The 19,548-nt window shown below is 43.8% G+C and overlaps 1 protein-coding gene across 4 annotated transcripts in view; it reads right to left on the bottom strand.

Moving 5' to 3' along the window:
* Nucleotides 1-217: 217 nt before the first annotated feature.
* Nucleotides 218-19,548, bottom strand: part of LOC138299037 (zinc finger protein 436-like) — an 87,977-nt gene continuing 68,646 nt past the window's right edge. For 3 of the 4 annotated variants that reach the window (XM_069236992.1, XM_069236964.1, XM_069236982.1), the window contains exons 6-9: nucleotides 17,984-18,097; nucleotides 17,584-17,688; nucleotides 17,211-17,306; nucleotides 218-3,917 (exon numbers count right to left, since the gene is read on the bottom strand). In XM_069236992.1, coding sequence (XP_069093093.1) covers nucleotides 3,169-3,917; nucleotides 17,211-17,306; nucleotides 17,584-17,688; nucleotides 17,984-18,097 — 1,064 coding nt within the window. In that variant the 3' untranslated portion in view covers nucleotides 218-3,168. The remainder of the gene's footprint in view (nucleotides 3,918-17,210; nucleotides 17,307-17,583; nucleotides 17,689-17,983; nucleotides 18,098-19,548) is intronic. The other variant, XM_069236972.1, reaches the window with a different exon arrangement.

The following is a 19,548-nucleotide window of genomic DNA, read 5'->3' as shown; positions in this document are numbered from 1 at the left end:
TAGATACTGGTTCTCTAGTTGGCAGAGGTATGCACACTGTCTAAGTAGGAACCACAATCATAGTCATTTACACTCTCTAAATTAACCTGTGCTCACCCTCTTGTAACTTTGCACAGAGCAGTCAGGCTTAACTTAAGATGCAATATGTAAAGTATTTGTGCAACACTTAAATTACAGTAACACAGTGAAAACACCACAAAAAGGACTCCACACCAGGTTAGAAAAATAGAGAATATTTATCTGGGAAAAAACAAGACCAAAACAACAAAAATCCAATAAGTAGAACTCAAGATATGAATTTGTAAAGAATAAACTGTAATATTTGTGCTTTAATGTCAATAGTGATAAAAGGTTACTTGAGGTCGCGCTAGACCAGGGTAAATCCAAAGTTTAGGCCAACCACGATTGAGGGGAGTCTAAGAGACTCATGCAAGGCCCGCTGAATAAGTACCTTGGATGGAGCAAGTGTCCGCATTGAAGACTCGATGTGTTGGTTCCGATACACACAGTCAAGTACATGCATCGTTGTCGAGCCTCGCAGTCAGGTCCTGCATCGGCGAACACCTTTCGATGCAGATGCTGAGTCGACCCACGCAGCAATGTCTTCGGATCAGTACTGTTTTGTAGTCGAAGCTCGCAGTCTGGTCCTACGTCGTCAAATCAGCACTGCGTTGAAGGGCACTGCATCCATTCTGAGCAGTGCAATGGTCTAGATGCATCTAATTTTGGAGAAAAACTGCGGAAAAGTCCACTCGCAAATCTCAGGACAGGATCAGTACTTCTTGGCAGGGCAGGACTCACAGTGGGCAGAGTCCAGCAGCTGAAGCAGAGTTGAGCGAAGTCTTTGATGGCCCTCAGATTTCCAGAACAGAAGGCTAGCTCTAGGATTCACTTGGTTCTGGGGATGAAGAGATGCAGCTCCAGTTCTTAACACTCCGAGGAAAGGAGGGCAGCAGGGCAGGCCCAGCAAAGCCAGAGTCCAGCAAAGTCCAGCAGAGTTTCACCACTGTGGCATTCCTTTTAGCAGCACATCACCCCTTCTTCCTGGCACAGTATCCTCAAGTCTAGAAGTGTATTGATTTAATAGGGTCAGAAGTCCAGTTCTTTTACCCAGTGGTGCCTTTGAAGTGGGAGTGACTTCAAAGAAAAGCTTTGAAGTGCATTCAGGCATTCAGGTTCTCCCTTTTCTGCCCTGGCTCCAGACACACTACAGGGAGTTATGCAGGTGTTTGTGTGGGGACAGGCACATCCCTATTCAGGTGCAAAATTAGCTCCTCCCTCCCATCTAGCTCAAGAAGTCCCATCAATCTGGCCTCATAGTAGTGAAACACAAATCTGGGAGTTTTTCACTACTAGGACATGTAAAACTAAAAAAAGTTATGTCCTGCATTTTACTTACACTACATCCTGCTGTATGGGCTAGATATGGGCCTACCTTAGGTGTGCCTTATGTGGAATAAAAGGGGGGTTTAAGGCTTGGCAAGGAGTTTCAAATGCCAAATTGACATGGCACTGAAACTGCACGTGGAGGATTTGTAGTGCCATGCCTGAGACGTGTTTAAAGGGCTACTTAAGTGGATGGCACAATCAGTGCTGCAGGCCCATTAGTAGCATTTAATTTACAAGCCCAGGGCACATATAGTGCACTTTACTAGGGACTTATAAATAAATTAAATATGCCAATTTTGGATACACCAGTGTTACCATGTTTTAGGGAAGTGAGCAAATGCACATTGGCACTGGTTAGAAATGGTAAAGTGCCCAGAGTCTTAAAGCCAACAAAACCAGATCAGTAAAAAGTGGAGGGAAAAAGGCAAAAAGTTTGGGGATGACTCTGCAGAGAGGACCATTTCGAACAGATATGAAAAGAAGACAAGGTGAACACAGGAGAATTTGAATTATTTATAGGAAGCGTCGAGGGTCTAATCTGTACCCAGCACTGTAATATAACCTATTAGCATGTAGATAAAGTTATTATTCAAGCTTCTTAGTGAATTGTCCCAGTTAGTAGCAATGACTTTCATATGAACAATGCTCATTAGAGCCCACAACTAAGTTCAAATGAAGAACTGTTTATCTGCATTTGATGACTTATGATCCACTGCATAAATCTAAACATGAAAGATGTGTAATATTGTCAAGTGCTTTTATTTAATGTTAGAGCTATGTCATGCTTAAGGTCTTTCGTGCAGCTGTACATGACTGTACATGACTGATTTAGTATTGGATGAACTTGACTTCACAGAATCTTCTCTTCCTACATTTTTATTCTGTTGCTAAGATGTTAGACTGTACATGTTCATATGAATACCAGTACTTATTTTCTTTCACAATGGCTGTGTTGTACGTAATTATATTTTATCTGCTTTGATCAAGCAACAAATTCTGTATCAGAAAAGAGGATGTTAACAGGGAGAACAACATCAGTCAGGTTTTTCATACATTTGGCTGGTACAATGTTTTAATAAGTCTTTTTTTGCACAGCTTCAACCATAAAGAGATGACATCTCTGCCTGGGGTGTATATTTACATTTCCTTGGATTGCCTTACAAATGTATGTATGCCGCTGATAGAGCAACTTGAGTCCAAAGTTGTTGTATTAGTTGATTTTCCTGCAGGGACTCAACCTAGATTTGGTTTTTTTCTAGGCTACTGTTAATATTTTTGGGATATTCTTAGGACAATTGTTTTTTATTTACTTATTGGTTATTTTAATATCTCATGTCTTTGAAATTTTGAAAAAATAAGATTGTTAAAACTGTAGCCAAGGTTCACTCCTTGCTTTTGAAAGCCGTTGTTTGTTTTCTGGGTATAGGCCTACTTCAGTTTCTGGTTCATTTTTGTCCCTTGGAATATCTTTTCAAATCTTGATACTTCTGCCTTTTGCTTCTTAATGTACTATGCAATCCATAGTTCCAAGAAATGTTCTGTAGGTATCCTCTGGTGCGTAAATTTGGCCCATCTAATTAAAAATGCTCTGACATTCAATACAATGACAAGGCCTTTACGTAGAGGAAAACTGGGCTAAACTGTCAGAATACAGCAGATGAAAACCTTATTCTTGACTAAAGTCTTATTAGGATGTTTTGAATTTCAAGATGTGGAAAACTAGGTAAGTTACCCTTGTAGTGGTCCACTTTAAAGTGTTCTGTTCAGCTTGCATGCAAGTCATGACTTGTGAACCTTCTTGAAGTGCCTAATAAGCTGTTTCTTCTCTCGGAACCTGGTCTCACATTGAGTGCAGTGATATGGCCGCTCTCCTGAATGTATTCTCTGATGTATAGTAAGAGTTCCCTTCTGGGTAAAGCTTTTTTCACACTCATCACACTGATACGGCTTTTCTCCAGTATGCTTTGTCTGATGCCTAATGAGGTTATTTTTCCAGCTGAAGCTTTGATCACAGACATTGCACTGATAAGGCCTGTGCCGTGTATGTATCTTTTGGTTCCTGATGAGATGGCCAGATCCACCGAGGCTTTTCAAGCTTTCAATACTTCGATAAGGAGTGTTTTTTGCACGTGCTCTCAAGTGTCGTATGGAATCACCTTTGTGATAGGCCTGCTTGCGTTGAGCAAATGTATACGTATTCCAGTGCAGTTGTGGGCTTGGTTCGCAGGCAATAATGTCTGCATTGTCCAACTCCTTTTCATGCTCCTTGTACATGTCTGAATGTTGTTTTTGTAGGATCTCTTGATGGACATTTGTGGTAGACAGATTACTTAAACCACTTTCACCTTGAATGTTTATCAGTCCTTCAAGTTCTTGACTCCTTTCTGATTGCAGGCGGCTTCTAGGTTTCTTTATAGTCTCTGAATTTTGCAAAAACTTTGCTTTTGGTGATGTAGCTTTGCATGGTGTGTTTTCAGTACAATTCACATAACTTTGATTGCTCATGTTCCTGTTTATGAATCTATCCCCTATTGGAAAAAAGAAATTGCTTTTGTTAGTGCTTTATATGAAAAGCATATTTGTCACAGAGGTATTGTAACAAATAAATGTTTTTGGAAAATAAATGGAAAGCACACAAACTTATCTAGTTAGTCAGGTTGGTACAATTTTTTTTAGACATTTGTATTTAGACATTTATATGCAGCAGTGCAAAACACTTGAAATATAAAGTATGTTATACAGAGTTATCGCCAAATAAAGTGTGATCTTTTCAACTGCTTTAATATTCTTGCCATCAATAAATGGTATGCTTCTCAAAAAGTCTTTATGGACACAATACTGCCTCATCTAGACTGGTAAAGTAATTGGCTATGGGGTATATTAACAGTCAGCATTTAACAAAACAATAGTAGTGTTCTAAAAGAGCAGAAACTCTGGAGCACAACACTTTGAAGTGTGAGCTAAGTCAGAAACATGTTAACACGTTAACAAATTATTTTAGAAACCAATGTGGCTCCTTCAAGTACCATAGCACACTAAGAGACTAGTAATGTGCACCGAAATCATAAGCACTTGTCATCTATTAAATTGGGTATGTTAGGTAACAGAGCAAAGTTAATATTATGAAAGTGGATAGTGCGGCAAAAGAAATGTCAGCATTAATTAACCTCTGTGCTGACAGTTGTTAAAATCTGTCCATTTGCAACATGTGAAAATACTACCACATTATGGGAGTAAGAAAATATTCTAGGCAGAGAAAAGTTAAACACGTTTGTGTGCCCCAGGCAATGCCTTTAAGGTGAAACTGCATTTCCTCTTTGTGTCTCATCCCTCAGCAACTGAAAACTGATGTCAAGCATGTATGGCTTTCCTACGTATTACTAAAAGCCTAATGTAGCGGGTTAAATGGTGGGCCTAAGAGTGCCCCTCTGTGCTATCAAAAGAATAAAGGCAACCAAGCTTGCTGATATGTTTGTAAAGGACTGTGTCTGAAGTTATAAAGCCCTTCCACAATCAAAGTAAATCTTAAGAAACTTCTACCCTCATCTGCACAAAACATACATTGTCAGTCTACATTTATTTTCAGAGAAAGCGATATATATGTTGCAAAAATATGTAGTACAAGAACAATAACATATTTTCCTTTGGCTATGGATCATTGTGCCTTGATGTGAGTGTAAATAACACTTCTTTTAATCTCCCACTTACCCACTTGGGGCTCCATCTGAAGTAGATAAACAAAGTATAGCTGCCTTTCTTATATCCATATCAGTAATGGTAAACACTATTTTCCCTTCACACAACATTATACTCTACACTCAAAAGACAAACAATGTAGGAAAAGTAAACAAAATTGTAAACTATATTACTTCTAAGCTAATGGAATCATGGCAACAAGCAATTTATTTGTCCGTTTTACCATATGGTGTAACCAAGTTATCATTACATGAGGGGCTGGCAGAGAGTTTTGGGGCTCTGCCAGCTGCGACCTAAATTTGTCATTTATCTGAGCCATTATCACCCTTTCTCTTCTTGACTGTGCGGCTGGGGCCCTTTGGGGAAAGATGCAGATAACCTGGGGTTTACAGATGGACACAGAGACCCGCATTTTACCGCCTACAGGGACATGGGACATGCAGCTGCGATGAGAGAGGATCCTGTAGTGGGCAGGGGTGGCAACTTGGATATCCAGAGCAACGAGGAATGCCTGCACGGAGAACAGAGGCTGATGGAGCAGCAGACAGGTGAACTGTGAGTGCGGGCTAAGGTGACCACTTGGTATTGATTGAGTCGGGAGTAAAGATGAAGAAGACAAGTGGCGTAATAACATTGTCATGGCCCTGAAGTAAGAAAGGAAAATGGTTCACTGCAATTTTAGTACGAAAATACAGCAGTAATTAGAGTTGAGTGAGGTCCATAGGTCTCTGGGACCAGTGCCACTGCACCTGTTGCTCCATTGATAACTAGGTCTCAGGAGAGAAAGCAGATATGGCATAAAAAGAGAAGCAAAAGAAAAACAATAGACAAAAGACAAAAGGAAGAAAGAGAGGGGGCACAATGAAATAAAGGAAAGAAGGGAAAGAAAGAACGAGAAAAAACACAACTAAGGGAAGAAATAGAGCAAACGTGAGACAAAAGAAAACAGGGAAGGAAGCTAGCAGACAAAACATAAAGAGGAAAAAATAATGAAAGTAGTGTGAAAAGAACGAGAGAAATTAACATTGGAGAAAAAAGGGAGATGGTGAGAGAAACAAGCAGCGAAAGAACCATGGCATGTATGTACTGGCACATTTCCCACAGATACAGAATGGGAAAACCACTTTGACACTTCGGGTCCCGACGAGTAACTTGTGGCTTCCACATACAGACAGGAAATAGAGGGATTTATAGTAAAACGTGAATTGACAGATAAAGATAAGAAAAACACCAAAGAAAGGAAGGAAGAAAGATCCAAATAAAAAACATTTAAAGGACTCATACCGAGTCAAAGGAAGGAGCAAATAAAAAAGACACAGAATGAATGAAGGGAAGAGAAAAAATAGTGAAAGAATGAATGCCTGATAAAGAAAAAAAGAGAGGAATGAAACAAGGAAAGAAATAACCAAGTTTTTGCTAGTTTGAAAGAGGAGGTAGCAAGAGAAAGAGGAAATTTATAGAGGAGTAGAAATAAACAGGTGAAAGAAAGAGCAAAACTGTCAACCTGTGGATTTTAAGAGCTGGAAAGAGAAAAGTGGGGGGAAAAGAAAACACAGAGTAAAGGAAAGAACAGAGTGAGATAGGTGAAACAGACCCTCCCAAATAAAGATGGCAGCTAAGAATAGATTTAATTGGCTTCCCCACGTCCTCAAACAGAATACAGAGTGTGGAACAGCAGGGGATACTGCAGATCAGCAGGAGGTGCATTAGCAGAGTTGTATGTGAACCCCAATACAGCAATATTGGGACTTTAGAACAGAATTGGGAGTATAGACAGAGTTGTGTCCCGGCCCAGTCCTGGAATAGTAGAAAGGCAGCGGGTGAGGAATGAAAAACGGAGTGCTGTGTAAATTCGTGGTATTGAAATAATGGGGCGCTGCAGGTTAGGGTTGAGGTGCACTGACAGAGTTGTATATGGGCTACAGTACCTGAATAGTAACAGGCACAAAAGGTCAGACAAGAGTTATGTTAATGGAGCTATGTGTGGAACCTACTATTGGCGTGCCAGTGTTGCCGAGTGTTAACCTGGAGTTGCCCTAGTGAAACTGCAAGTGGGGCCCTGTATGGGAGTGGCATTACCTCTGAGCCACAGAGGTAGCGAAGAGTCCTGAAGGGCGTGTGTGAGCCTTAGTACAGAGAAGAAATGTTCACTTAATGTTAGAATTGACGGATTCTGGTGGAGCTGTGGTGGTTCCCATCAACAGTGGTGTTGGATTTTAGACTTGAGATGCAGTGGCTGAGCTGTGTTTTGCTCTTTTGGCTTGCCAGTGGGACTGAATATTAGAATTGAGACCTGTGATGTAACTGTATGCGAGCGGGGGCCCAATATGGGAAAGGAAGTGACCTTGCCGGGGTAGAACTGAGGTGCATTGCTAGAGCTGTGCCTGAGGTCCTAATACTGGAACAGCTGAGTGTACTGACTGTAAGAACTGAGGTGCTATGGCAAACAGCATGTGTGGGGTTTCTGGTCCTGGCACGGCTGAGGTCTTGGAGTGTGTGAACTGCGGTGCACTGATTGAGTTGCGCCTGAGGCCCCAGTACTGGAGCAGCAGAGTGTACTGACTGCAAGAACTGAGGTGCTATGGCAGACAGCATGTGTGGGGTTCCTGGCCCTTGAACGGCTGAGGGCTTGGAGTGTGTGCACTGTGGTACACTGATAGAGCTGCACAGAGGCCCCAGTACTAGAGCAGCAGAGTGCATGAACTAAGGTGCTCTAGAAGACGGCATGTGTGGGGTTCCTAGCACTGGCACAGCTGAGGGCTTAGGGTGTGTGAACTGGGGTGCACTGATGGAGCTGCGCCTGAGGCCCCAGTACTGGAGCAGCAGAGTGTTCTGACTGCAAGAACTGAGGTGCTATGGTAGACAGCATGTGTGGGGTTCCTGGCCCTTGAACGGCTGAGGGCTTGGAGTGTGTGCACTGTGGTACACTGATAGAGCTGCACAAAGGCCCCAGTACTAGAGCAGCAGAGTGCATGAACTGAGATGCTCTAGAAGACGGCATGTGTGGGGTTCCTAGCACTGGCACAGCTGAGGGCTTAGGGTGTGTGAACTGGGGTGCACTGATGGAGCTGCGCCTGAGGTCCCAGTACTGGAGAGCAGAGTGTATTGGCTGCAAGAACTGAGGTGCTCTGGCAGACAGCATGTGTGGGGTTCCTGGCACTGGCACGGCTGAGGACCTGGAGTGTGTGAACTGCGGTGTACTGATGGAGCTGCGCTCGAGGTCCCTGTACTGGAGCAAAAGGGTGTACTGACAGCGAGAACTGAGGTGCTCTAGCAGACAGAGTGTGGCACTGGCACGGCTGATGGCTTGGAGTGTGTGAACTGAAGTGCACTGATGGAGTTGCAAGTGGGATCCCAGTAAGGCAGAGAGGTGGGCACTGTCTCTAAGGTTTGTGGAGCCCTGGCAGAGCTGGGTGCCTAGATTCTAAGCAATTACAAACAATCCTTTGCCCTTGCTCTTAGCACACAGGAGGCACACTTGGTAAAGAAAATCCAAGCCAAGTAAAGGTGGGAGCCAGGCAGCTGAGAGAGGATGCAGAGTGCCCACAAATACCAAATGTGACCAAGATAACAGCCTGATTCATAACCTTGTTTACAGATAAGCTCATAGGAATAATCTTCTGCAAATGAAAAGAGAAGCTTCCCTGAACAGGAGCAAGAACGGACGCCTGAGCTTGGTCATGTCATAACTCCATCTTGTGCCCTCTGTGCTGTGAGTTTTACTTGTAGGGCTCATGTCACCCTCCCCTGGTGGCACCCCCCGTCTTGAGCACTCCAATTTATCCTTCCCTTGTAGCACCTTCCTATCTCAAGCACTCTGCCATTCCCCTCCCAGGAAGCCTGAATCATTGACCCTCCTGTTCTGTTGCCAAGCAAGTTTAGTCTGTTTGCACCTGCAGATTATGATATGCCTGTTTAAGATAAGTTACACTTCCATTGTGACCCACTGAACTGTACCATCATGCACTTGGGGGTTCCGTTATATTTGTTAATTGTTTCAAATTACCGTTTGCACGTGCCACCTGCAAGGCCTCATATCCGTTGTATGACATGATTTTCTTCAGGTTCATTGGAATATTCTACAGTTCCACATGGGACATGTGTCTTCTGGAACACTCTTTTCTGCCAGTATAAATACCCCTCTGAGCCTGCATCAGTGCGTGTCCTTGTTCCAGTCCTGTACAAGCATCGTTCCTGTACTCACCTCTAGAGTCACCTGGAACTTCCAACGCTCTAGTCGTCCAAGCCTTCCTGATGATACTGTGATCCTGGATTCTGCAACGCTTCCAATGTCTTCTTTCATGAGCCACAAATCCGCCTCCTCTTTAGCTTCTTGCACCGAGTCTCCTGTTGTCTTCGGATTCCAGTTCAAGTACTAGACAAGGCTAAGTACTTTCCCATTAGGTTAGTGCACACTAATCCATAGGTTAGCGAATAATTCAAAGAGTGATTCCTATGAAAGTATGAGCACATTTTCAGACACTGGACACTGAGTATTAATTGTCTTGCGGCCCGGTGCTCAGAACTCTCATTTCAGCACTCCTACCTCTATTATTCCAGAACTGAAAGTTTGTCTCTGTGTTTCTTGACAAGTTGTATCTAATATTTTGGGAGAAACCTGTAGAGCTTGAAGTTGTATTTGAGTTTGAATATGAACCCCGTATGTTCCGGAGTGTCAGAAAATCTACAGTTTAATCTTGAAATGGTTTCTGCTCTCTCTTATGCAATAGTTATGATGAAGTCTGTAAGTGTACATATAGTGTAAACAAATTATAGATTAATTGGAGTTGTGAACATATGGGTAACTTTGCTTCTTCTTGTTTTTAGTGTTCCACACCTGCATAAGGATAGCGAGGTCCAGGTAGTCCAGATTCTATTAGGCAGTGCACAAGGAAGCAAAACAGTCCCCTTTAGTGCCGCTAGTTCATCCTTTCTTGTTTATCCCTTCTTGTTTATCCCTTTCCCCTATACCCCCTGGAGGCAGTGGGTGAATAAGTGTGATCTTTCCTTTGTTCAGTCCCTGTCACAGGTGGGTTTGGAGGTCTAGCATTGTCTCTGTGGTTGGAATCAGGTGAGTGCGTGACAGCTCACAAGTTCTGCTGAGGCCTTATCAACAATTCGCCAGAGCGAGGAACAGTCTCTGATGTCCATCATCAGTGGTCCTATTGGGATGCATCAAGGATGTCTTTCAGCATCTGTCACCATCTTCTTTTCCACTTGCCTTCTTTTGGCATCTTCTTCCAGGATCTCAACATCTGATCCTCCATGAGCTGTCTCTGCTTCTTTGACGTTTTCGTCATCGTCGCTGGATAGTCTCAGATCTTTGACCGACATCTGTGGCTTCTGCTGCTGGTCATGGTCATATAATGTTCCAGCCTCTGTTTTTCGTCGTGCCTTGAAGGTCTTAGTTACAAACGCAGTGCAGGCCTCGAAGTCCTTGTCCCAGTGGTCTTTAGGCAGACAGAGGTTGCAGATTTCATGTGGATCTTGATGCGTAAACTTGTGGTGGCAATTTGGGAAAAATTTAAAGGGGGAATTTTCCATGGCCCCACCTTGCCTCACTCTCCCACCATGTGCTGACTCCGGCGGGGTTCCCTGTCGGACGGGCGAGTGAGGGGTCCCCTTCTCTCTCTTGTTTTTTTTCTGCTTCCAGCTAGACGATTCAGTGTTTTTCTCTAAAAGTGTGGTTTTTCCACAAATTTCTCAGAGCTCCTCCTTTGCTACCAGACCCAACGGCGCAAAAAAGAATCTGAAGATGGTTAACACACACAGGAACATCTGAGGCTCCGTCCCAAATGGGACGGATTTACTGGGGAAAAAAAATACATAAAATTAAAAAAAATAGAAGAAAAAGGAAGAAAAGTATTATAACACAGACAATCCCGAACAAAACCACTAGATAGCGGAATAATGCACTGCATGTGAATCCAGAAATGGATTCATGCTGCAAATCTATTTTTATTGTTTTTTTTCAACAGCAACACAACTGATGATAGAGGACCATCAACAAATGACATTATATCGGACAGTTTCAGGTACACTATACTGCCACAGTGACACGAATGGCCATCAGTTTCAAATTACCGTTGCATATAATCTCTCCTGGGGTCACTCCCAACTGTGTCATCTTTGTTAGTTGATACCCCTGCAATGTGATCATTATCTTCACATAGCTTAGCCCTCTCCCAACAGCTACCTCTCCCTTTCTTCAGAGTCCCATACAGTCATCTTATATATTCCTCCATTTAGACCATATATTATCAAACTTCCTGGGACACCCTCTCGCCTTGTATACAGTGGAATCGTCCTGCGTGCACCAGTTCATAGTATTGACCCAAATGGCCAAGCTTATGCCATTTTAACTCCCTGCAGCTGAGCAACATACCTTTTGGCCACCAACAGAGCCGTCTTGCAAAACAGTAGTTCATATTGGGATAGTGTGATATTTACCCACAATTCCAGAAGTGTCAAAGGCATTGTGAGTGTTATCTTGTCCTCTACCACCTCTGACAAGTGCTGTTCCCCCCATCCCATAATATTCATAATTAGGGCAGCTTCACAGCATGTGACTAAAGTGCCTGGCTCACCACCCTCCCTGAGGTACCAACATCACTGGCTCTACCTATTCGGAATAGCCTTATTCTACTGTAACAGGCCCTCTGTAAAATCTTGAGTTGTACCAGGCGAAATTCACTTTTATCGCAATCTCCCTTGAGTAGGGACATGCATTGGGCCAGTCAGCATCCTCCAAAGTTCCCATGTCTAATTCCCACTGAGTTTTCAGTTTGTCTAGGGGGAGTTGACAATTCGTCACAAGTGTTCGATAGATGTGTGGGATTGCATGTTTGTGTAATGGTGCAGCCAAGATCCAAAACTCCAATGTCTCTTCTGCTTCGTTCAACAATAAGTCTGTGTAGTCATTTAATGTCTGTTGTACTTGTAGGTGTCTCATAAATTGTCTGTCGGCAGGTCGTATTCTGACTGCAGTTCCACGAATGGCACCATCTTGCCCTCTTCCAATATATCCTCCACCTTAGGTCCGGTTTATCATTTCCCACTGGCGTGCCCTTTCAGATCATGCATCTTCGCTATTATGCGAGTCTCCCATAGTGGAGTTTCTAGTGTCAGCCTTGACCCACATCCCATTGCTCTTGTGGCTGCTCTCTACACCCTAGAGGTCTTAACTGTTGGAGATGGGAGTTCTTGGGTATCAAGCCCTCCCGCACAGCAGACTGGGGTAACTTAAATCGCCATTGCCTCTCTGTTGGCCATTAATGCCAACTCCGTCTGAGAAGCAACAATCCATTCATTTGCCACTAGCAGCTGAGTACAGTAGTAGTATTTTATAAGTGGAATAGAGAAATCTCCCCCCCATGCATATGTATGTATGTATATATATACATATATATATATATATATATATATATATATATATATATGCTTAAGCATCAGAAATCACCAGAAGGTTGCACCGCCAGGACCTCAATCCACTCTGATCCCCTCCAGGGGGTGGCCGGGTGCATCACCCACTTCTGCCAGTTCGTATGAATACCCGTGTGTTTTCCAAATATAGTGAGAAGCTGCAGCACCCTGTGGTGGGAACTGTTCGAATCCATCAAGTATAAGGAGGATGTCATCCGCATATAAGGATATTACAACCCTCCATTTGGAGGTCCAGCAGATTCCTCTCATCAGTGCATCCCTTCTAACACATTCTGCTAGCGGCTCAAGGAACAGGGAGAGCAGGCAACCCATGCTAGTTCTCCATCCCTTTGGAAAATCTACCGAACGAGGGCCATTGACCTTCATGCTAGCCACTGGATCTGTATAGAGCAACCGCTCCCAAGCCATAAACTCTGTGCCGAACCCCATTTTACACAGAATGGCCTGCAATTATGGCGACTGCAGAGAGTGAAATGACTTTTCAGCATTGAGTGCAAACAGGATAGAGGGTTCTTTGGCTTTTCACTTTTGTGGACGACCACTATTTTTGCTGTCCTGAGATCATCCTGGGGACGCTCCACTCGCATGGCATCTTTGAACATCGTTAGCATAGGCTTTGTGATTTTCCCCTTCAGGCCTTTAAAGAATTCAGGTGGAAACCCATTCGGCCCTAGGGTCTCTTCCTACTCCTCATTTCCACAACTGCCTGTCCCAACTCTTTTCCTGTATCTCTCTCCAGTTGTACCTTGTCCTCCATGTCAAGGCATGGCGTAGGAACGTCCCTGATGAACCCCCATATTTCCATGGGGTCAATTTGCAGCATGAAGTTGTACAGGGTGCTAAGGTGTCTCCCAAACTCCTCCTTTATCTCCTTCACTCTGTGTACTACCTCCCCCGTGTCCCGGCGAATGTTGTGCACCCACCTTTGAATCTCTTCCCAGCTACCCAGCCAGAAAAGCATCTTCCCTGTCTTATTGCAGAATTCATAAATTTGGTGTTGCTGGGCTCAGGGATATTTCCATGCTTTGACTTCTACCAATTGCCGGTATTGTTCTTTTGTGAGTTCTATTTGCTCCAACAGTGCGGGGTCAGGCATCTCTATATATTCCATCTCCAGTCTCACCTAATTCAGTTTCTGAGCTGTTTGCGTTTATTATTATTCTTACCCTGGATGTGGGAGATCAATTGTCCTCTCATGGTGCTTTGTAAGTTTCCCACACTATCGTGTCAGAAGTTACTGGGGTCTTTTTCTCTTTATAGTATGAACGCATAGCCTCAGCGATGTGCCATCATGTGTCCCAGCAAGTGACTTTTCACAGGCCCAGTTTCCATTCCCTTGACCCTCATGTGTCTGGGATAGTGGGACTCCTCATAACTGGTGAGCGATCCCATATCCCCAGCCTAGACCTGGACTTCATATAGTGGGCTGCATACAAGTATTGCTTATCTGCTGGGTGTCCGTCCCTCCAGATATCCAGCAGCCCCATTGTGGAGATAAAGTTTGCTAGCCTCTTGTCCTTTTCTCATGCCAGCACTGTGCATGACCATGTCCAGAGCAGTGTTCAGTGGCTAGTTGAAATTCCCTCCTATCAGTAGTAGGGAATGTGGAGTTAGTGCAAGCCACCCGCACAGGGTCTCCCATCTTTCCTTTTGTAGTCCTGGTGGGAGATACAATGATGTACCTATCAGTTTGTGGGCATTCCAATTCTACTAGATTGCGGCATAACACCCACTCAGGTGCGTCCGTTCAGTCTCTAGCAAGAGTGCGAGGGAAGGATCACCTGACCAGGATTGCAGTTCCACCGAATCCTGACGAGAAACCAGAGTGCACCAGGACCTTGTATTGCACCCTATTCAGGAGTCTACAATTAACCCTGCTAGGTGTTTCTCTTGCAGGACTACGAAGTCAGGGTTTTGCCCTGCCAGGTTTTTTGTTCGCCAATCTTCTCTTCAGACGGCTGTTTAGGCCATTCACATTGTACTAAATCAGAGAGAATGTCTGCCCCGGTTCACTATCCCATGTCATACCAGTAAACTGTAATACTCATCCCCATGGTGTAATCTTTCAGCCATTGTGTGTCAGAAACCTCAGCTGTACCCACTGTTGGCAGCCCTTTGTTCCCCACCCCAAGCAACAACCTCCCTGCATGTTTCAAACTACTTTCTCATCAACTGCCTGAGGTGCCGGTTGCCCCTCCCCACAACCATCAAGCCTGCGTTGCAAGTCCTGTTGGACCGGTATCTGCTGTCAGCAGTTGAACCAGCCAACGAGTCAGGACCTTATAAAGGTTAGGGGATAACATCCAGCCAATGACTGTTGACCAGCTGCATTGAGTGTTCTTTTCAATGTCCCCTCTGCAAATGCACCATCAGTGTATGGCTTCACTGTCTGTCTCTCAGGGTTCCCCTTTTGCACCTGCTAATTCCAGGTTGTGCACTGCCTCCTCCCATGCACGATGGGAGTCATTGCCACATCTTCTTGGGAAATTCCTCGCCACTTTCGCCAACCTTTTCGTTCCACTGGTTGCTAGCTACCCAACCAGTCCTCGGCTTTGTCGGGGGTCGAAAAGAACCATGATTTGCTGTTCATGATCAGTCTCAGTTTTGCAGGGAAAATCATAGCATATTGTAAGGTTCTCTTTCGGAATTCCGCTTTGACCCTGTTGAATGTGTGTCTCTGAGTTTGCACCTCTTGCATGTAGTCAGGGAATTCCATTATGGTCTTTTTCTCCACTTTTTGTGGGACATGCAGCCATGCTGCCTGTAGAATGGAATCCCCTTCTTTGTAATTGATCACCCTGGCTTTTTTGGGTTGTGGTCACGTTCCCACCCTCGGAGGGATGTCTGGCACTCTGTGTGCCCTTTTGATTGCAAAGTGTTGGGACAGATCAGTGGGACACACAAACTCTTGGATAAATCACTTTACATATGACTCAACATCAGCACCCTCCATCTTTTTGGGGACTCCCACCAAATGCACATTATTTCTACGGGACATCCCTTCAGCATCCTCTGCAGCCTGAGCTGAGGCCTTAAAAAGCCCGACCTCTACCTGCAGCGACTCGATCAGGTTAGTGTGTTCTCTGAGTGTGCCTTCTGTGGATGTAACTCCACCATTTCTTCACTTCTGCATGAATCAGGGAAATGCCCACTGCCATAGTGTGAATCCTAGTTTCAAGTGCTTACCACGTGTCATTGATTGCCAACAGTAGGACTGCAAGCAATGGTTCCTGGCCCTGAGCCATTTCTGCCTGTGGTGTCTTCCATATTGTCCCCTGGTGCTCCTTGGCGAAAGGTTCATTTTTCCAACTTCGCCACGGAAAGCGTTCTGGGCTCTTTTCCTTTCGCCATTTCTGCACTCATCAGGACTGTTAATGCATTTAAAGTAGGCTTGTCAAGTGCCCTGGTGCATGTTCTTGCCTTATATGACAGCCGTTATCTAAGGGATCCCAGATTTCTCCCCCACCGAATTCTCCAGGGCCCCAGGAGTAGCCCAGTTGTTATTGTCCTGCTGGCTCTACCGACCGCCCCCCTTGGTGTCTCCAGCTCCTCTCTTTCGGGAGGCAGAAACTGACATTGGTCTAATAAATATTTATGGTCTATTTTCAGCACAGTGTCGGGCTCTTGGGTACCCTACCCCCGTACAATGAGGCCTACCTCAGGGATGCTTCCAAATATCCGGAAGCAGAGCTTCATGGACATCGGGCTGTTTGACACCTTCTCCATAGCCACCACCTTCAGGGCATCTGGCATCTCTCTTTTCTGCGAACTCGTTCTCATTACTGCCTCCAATCAACCGCAGTCTGTGTGGTGTCGGTCACTCTTCGTGCCGGATCCTAGCTTCCGGACCCTCACGACTCCTGATCTGGTGCGCCTCCCTTCTGCCACTGTTACTGTCCACAGAGTCCTCACTCTGAGCACCCACGTTGATTAGGGGCAGCTGGGAGGCATCCTAGAGGCAGTGCCACTGCTTCTTACTCACCCCCGATGCAGACCCAGAAAGGATTTTCTCCCCCGTCCTTCCACCTCCTAAGCCCTCCAACCTTGCCCTGTGGGGCCTCAGAGGTCGGAATGGAGGTGAAAACATGCTGGCAACTGTCTTCACTGGCCGGCGCGCCAGCTAGTCACGCCACAATGAATGGCCGTCTTCTACATTTTCATTATTGAGTTGTGTCCTGGTGAGAATGAAGAGCGAGAATTATAGGATCTTAATCGGAGCTTGAGTGGATATCCTGGAAAAGTAAGTTTGTAACTTACGTTTGAAAAGACCAGCGTTAGCAAGTTCAACAAAATGCAGTAAAATGTTATAGCAGGTTAGTAGCATTGGCTTGTAATGCTAAATGCAGGATATCTATATTGTGTTCTACTACAATCCATCCTATAATATTTTATGAGTAACGTGCTTTAGATAGGTGCAAGAGACCCATGGAGTCATATTAATTCTCTATGACATTAGCATTAGACTGGTAATATGTGAGGCCAAACTAGGGCCCTGTTGTGTATTTCTAATTTAAACCATCCAAGTATAAAGATACCATTAATTCGATTAACTTCCATAGTGGTGCAGTGATTGTTTTTTTTTTTTTAAAGTTTACCTCCAAGTAACGTTTACTTCTGGTATACATGTCACTCAAATGCTTTCATTCTTTTTTTCTCTCATCTCACATATGGATTTTGCTCACCTGAATTTTTTTGTTGTACTTCTGGGCGTTTCGGTAAGCGCATCCTCTCCGTTCGTTTGTTATTCAGAGAATATACCGCAGTGATAACTGGATCCGCTTTTATTAGAAAACAACCAAATGGTGGATTTATAATGGTGTTCTTAATTACCAAAATTATTCAGAAACAGCACGTGTAATCATGCACATCTTTTCCATCCAAAAATATTTTTTCTCTCACTGTGTCACAGTTTAAACAGAAGAGCCAGTTTTGGAATTTTCCTCATCAAAATCTAAGGTTGACTGAAATGACACTGTTATAAAAAACAAGAATGGAGTGCATTAGGACAGACTGGAAAGAGGTTCAATCACAATCATGAAGGACCTGCTTATTTACCTGTAGAGTTATTGATGTTTTCCCGAGTCACAACATCCCGGTGGTCCATGCAGTTGGCTTCTTCCTCTTCTTTTATAATGAATGAAATAACCTCTTGTCCTGTTGCTAAAAACAATGTTAGTATAGTGAACTGTAATACATACAAATACATTATGCACAAGTTTGTTTCTCTTTCACAGAAGGCAGTGTTAAAGTTGTTAAACTTTGTCTGTTAAAAACTTGTTCGGTGTGGACAAGAACTGGGAAAAGATCTGATGACAAGTTAACAAGATGTTCAGGGCTATATTTTCATCTGAAAGGTCCTGAGGAGCAAGTGGAATAAAGTAAATTTAGGAAAAGATGGACTTAAGAATGTGACTGCTGGAATATTTAAAAAAGAATCGTAATATTTTTAACTTGCCTCTGCGGGGATTGCGGATGTTTTGCCCTGCCTGTTTTTCACACTGAGACATCGAAAAAGTATTTGACTCTTGCTCCTTTCTCCAAGAAATATCATCACTGAGACGTGGAAATCCTGTTACAAAAAAAAATACAATTTTATGTAGTTTAATAAAGAGGTGCCTGTTATTGGACTTCAGCAAACTTATGTAAATTGCCACCAAACTACCTGATGAAACAGTGATGCACACATGCCACTTTGACTTACTGCCTGCCAGGTTAGGGTATTCAATGGAGAAATCTTGACTGGAGATCCCAGTTTTCACAAAATATCTTCCCAATATTTTCTGTAGCTTTAAACCCAAACGCATTGTATTTGTGTTATCCTTCCCAGCATCAAAGCCCTTGCCAGAGAAAGTAATCCAGGTGTGCCCCGTTCTCTCATTTCCACCCTCTCAAATGTAGTGAGATCTTCACGGTGCCTCCACGGCTCTTTTACTCCAGTTTGGCATGTCTAAGTGAGTGGGTAAAGAAGGAAATGGCTTTCCTAAGGTGTAGGCATTTGTAATGATGATGCAACAGAGCGGGACAGAAGTTACACTTCGACATACAGTATTCGGGTAAACAGTATAGGAATACACATCTGCAGAAAGTAGGATTCTGAATTTGTGAAAATATCAACCAGGAATTTGTGTGCACGCAACCTAATAAATACAGAATGCCTGACACTTGCTGTATGTACTAAAAAAAAAAAAATAAGTTCGAAAAATTTAAATTCTTATGTGTGGTAAATTAAATCATCAGACAAAAGTACAAGTGTGTGCCTTCAGCAATTAAAGTCAGTAATTTGATAATCCAAATAGAGTGCACTACATAGTCGTCCTGGAATATCATGGGTAAGCAACAATACCCCAAAACAGGATTTTGCCTTGAAACCACTGGCTGTTTCAGAAACCAAAGAAAAAAGCTTCATATTGATGGGCAAGCAGTGGGATGTCTTGATCACAGAACTCTAGCTGGATAGGGACCTATTGAGATGATGTACAAATTAAGAGATGAGCCTGAAACGAGGGCCCGGAATGTAGTATGCATGAAAAGGAATTATAAGACAAGGCAGCGTTAATAATTTGACTCAAATAATGATCCATTGCTGGTTGTCAGTCTGGTCTTGCAGTCTAGTTGGGCTGGATCTGCTCAGCCAAAAACGAATGCAAGAGTAGAGAACTCAGAGTATTGGAGTACTAGCAAATAATCCTAGGTTTGATTTCACCAGTACATGTTCACAAGCGCAGGCTCCCCAGTTGTTTCCCCATCCTTGTTTCAATCCTATGCCAACTATGCCCACAGAGGAATTGAGTTTTAGTGGATCCACTTCTAATGATCACAAGTTTATAAGATGGCAAAGCATGAAATATAGGTAGAGAAGGAGCAGAACTGGGCAGAGAAAGAGGAACAGCGTCCTGGAAGTTAGTGCATGACCCTAAGGAGCTAGGTTAAAATCTGGTTGGTTACCTATATCCACTTTGCAGCCCTTTTGTAATTTGAAACCAGACTCCCCTTTTCAATGTACTACAGGAAAATGTATCC

This window comes from Pleurodeles waltl, chromosome 1_2, assembly GCF_031143425.1.
Source record: "Pleurodeles waltl isolate 20211129_DDA chromosome 1_2, aPleWal1.hap1.20221129, whole genome shotgun sequence".
NCBI lineage: Eukaryota > Metazoa > Chordata > Amphibia > Caudata > Salamandridae > Pleurodeles > Pleurodeles waltl.
The sequence above is the reverse complement of the archived record's forward strand: the minus strand, read 5'-3'. Positions and strand labels throughout refer to the sequence as shown.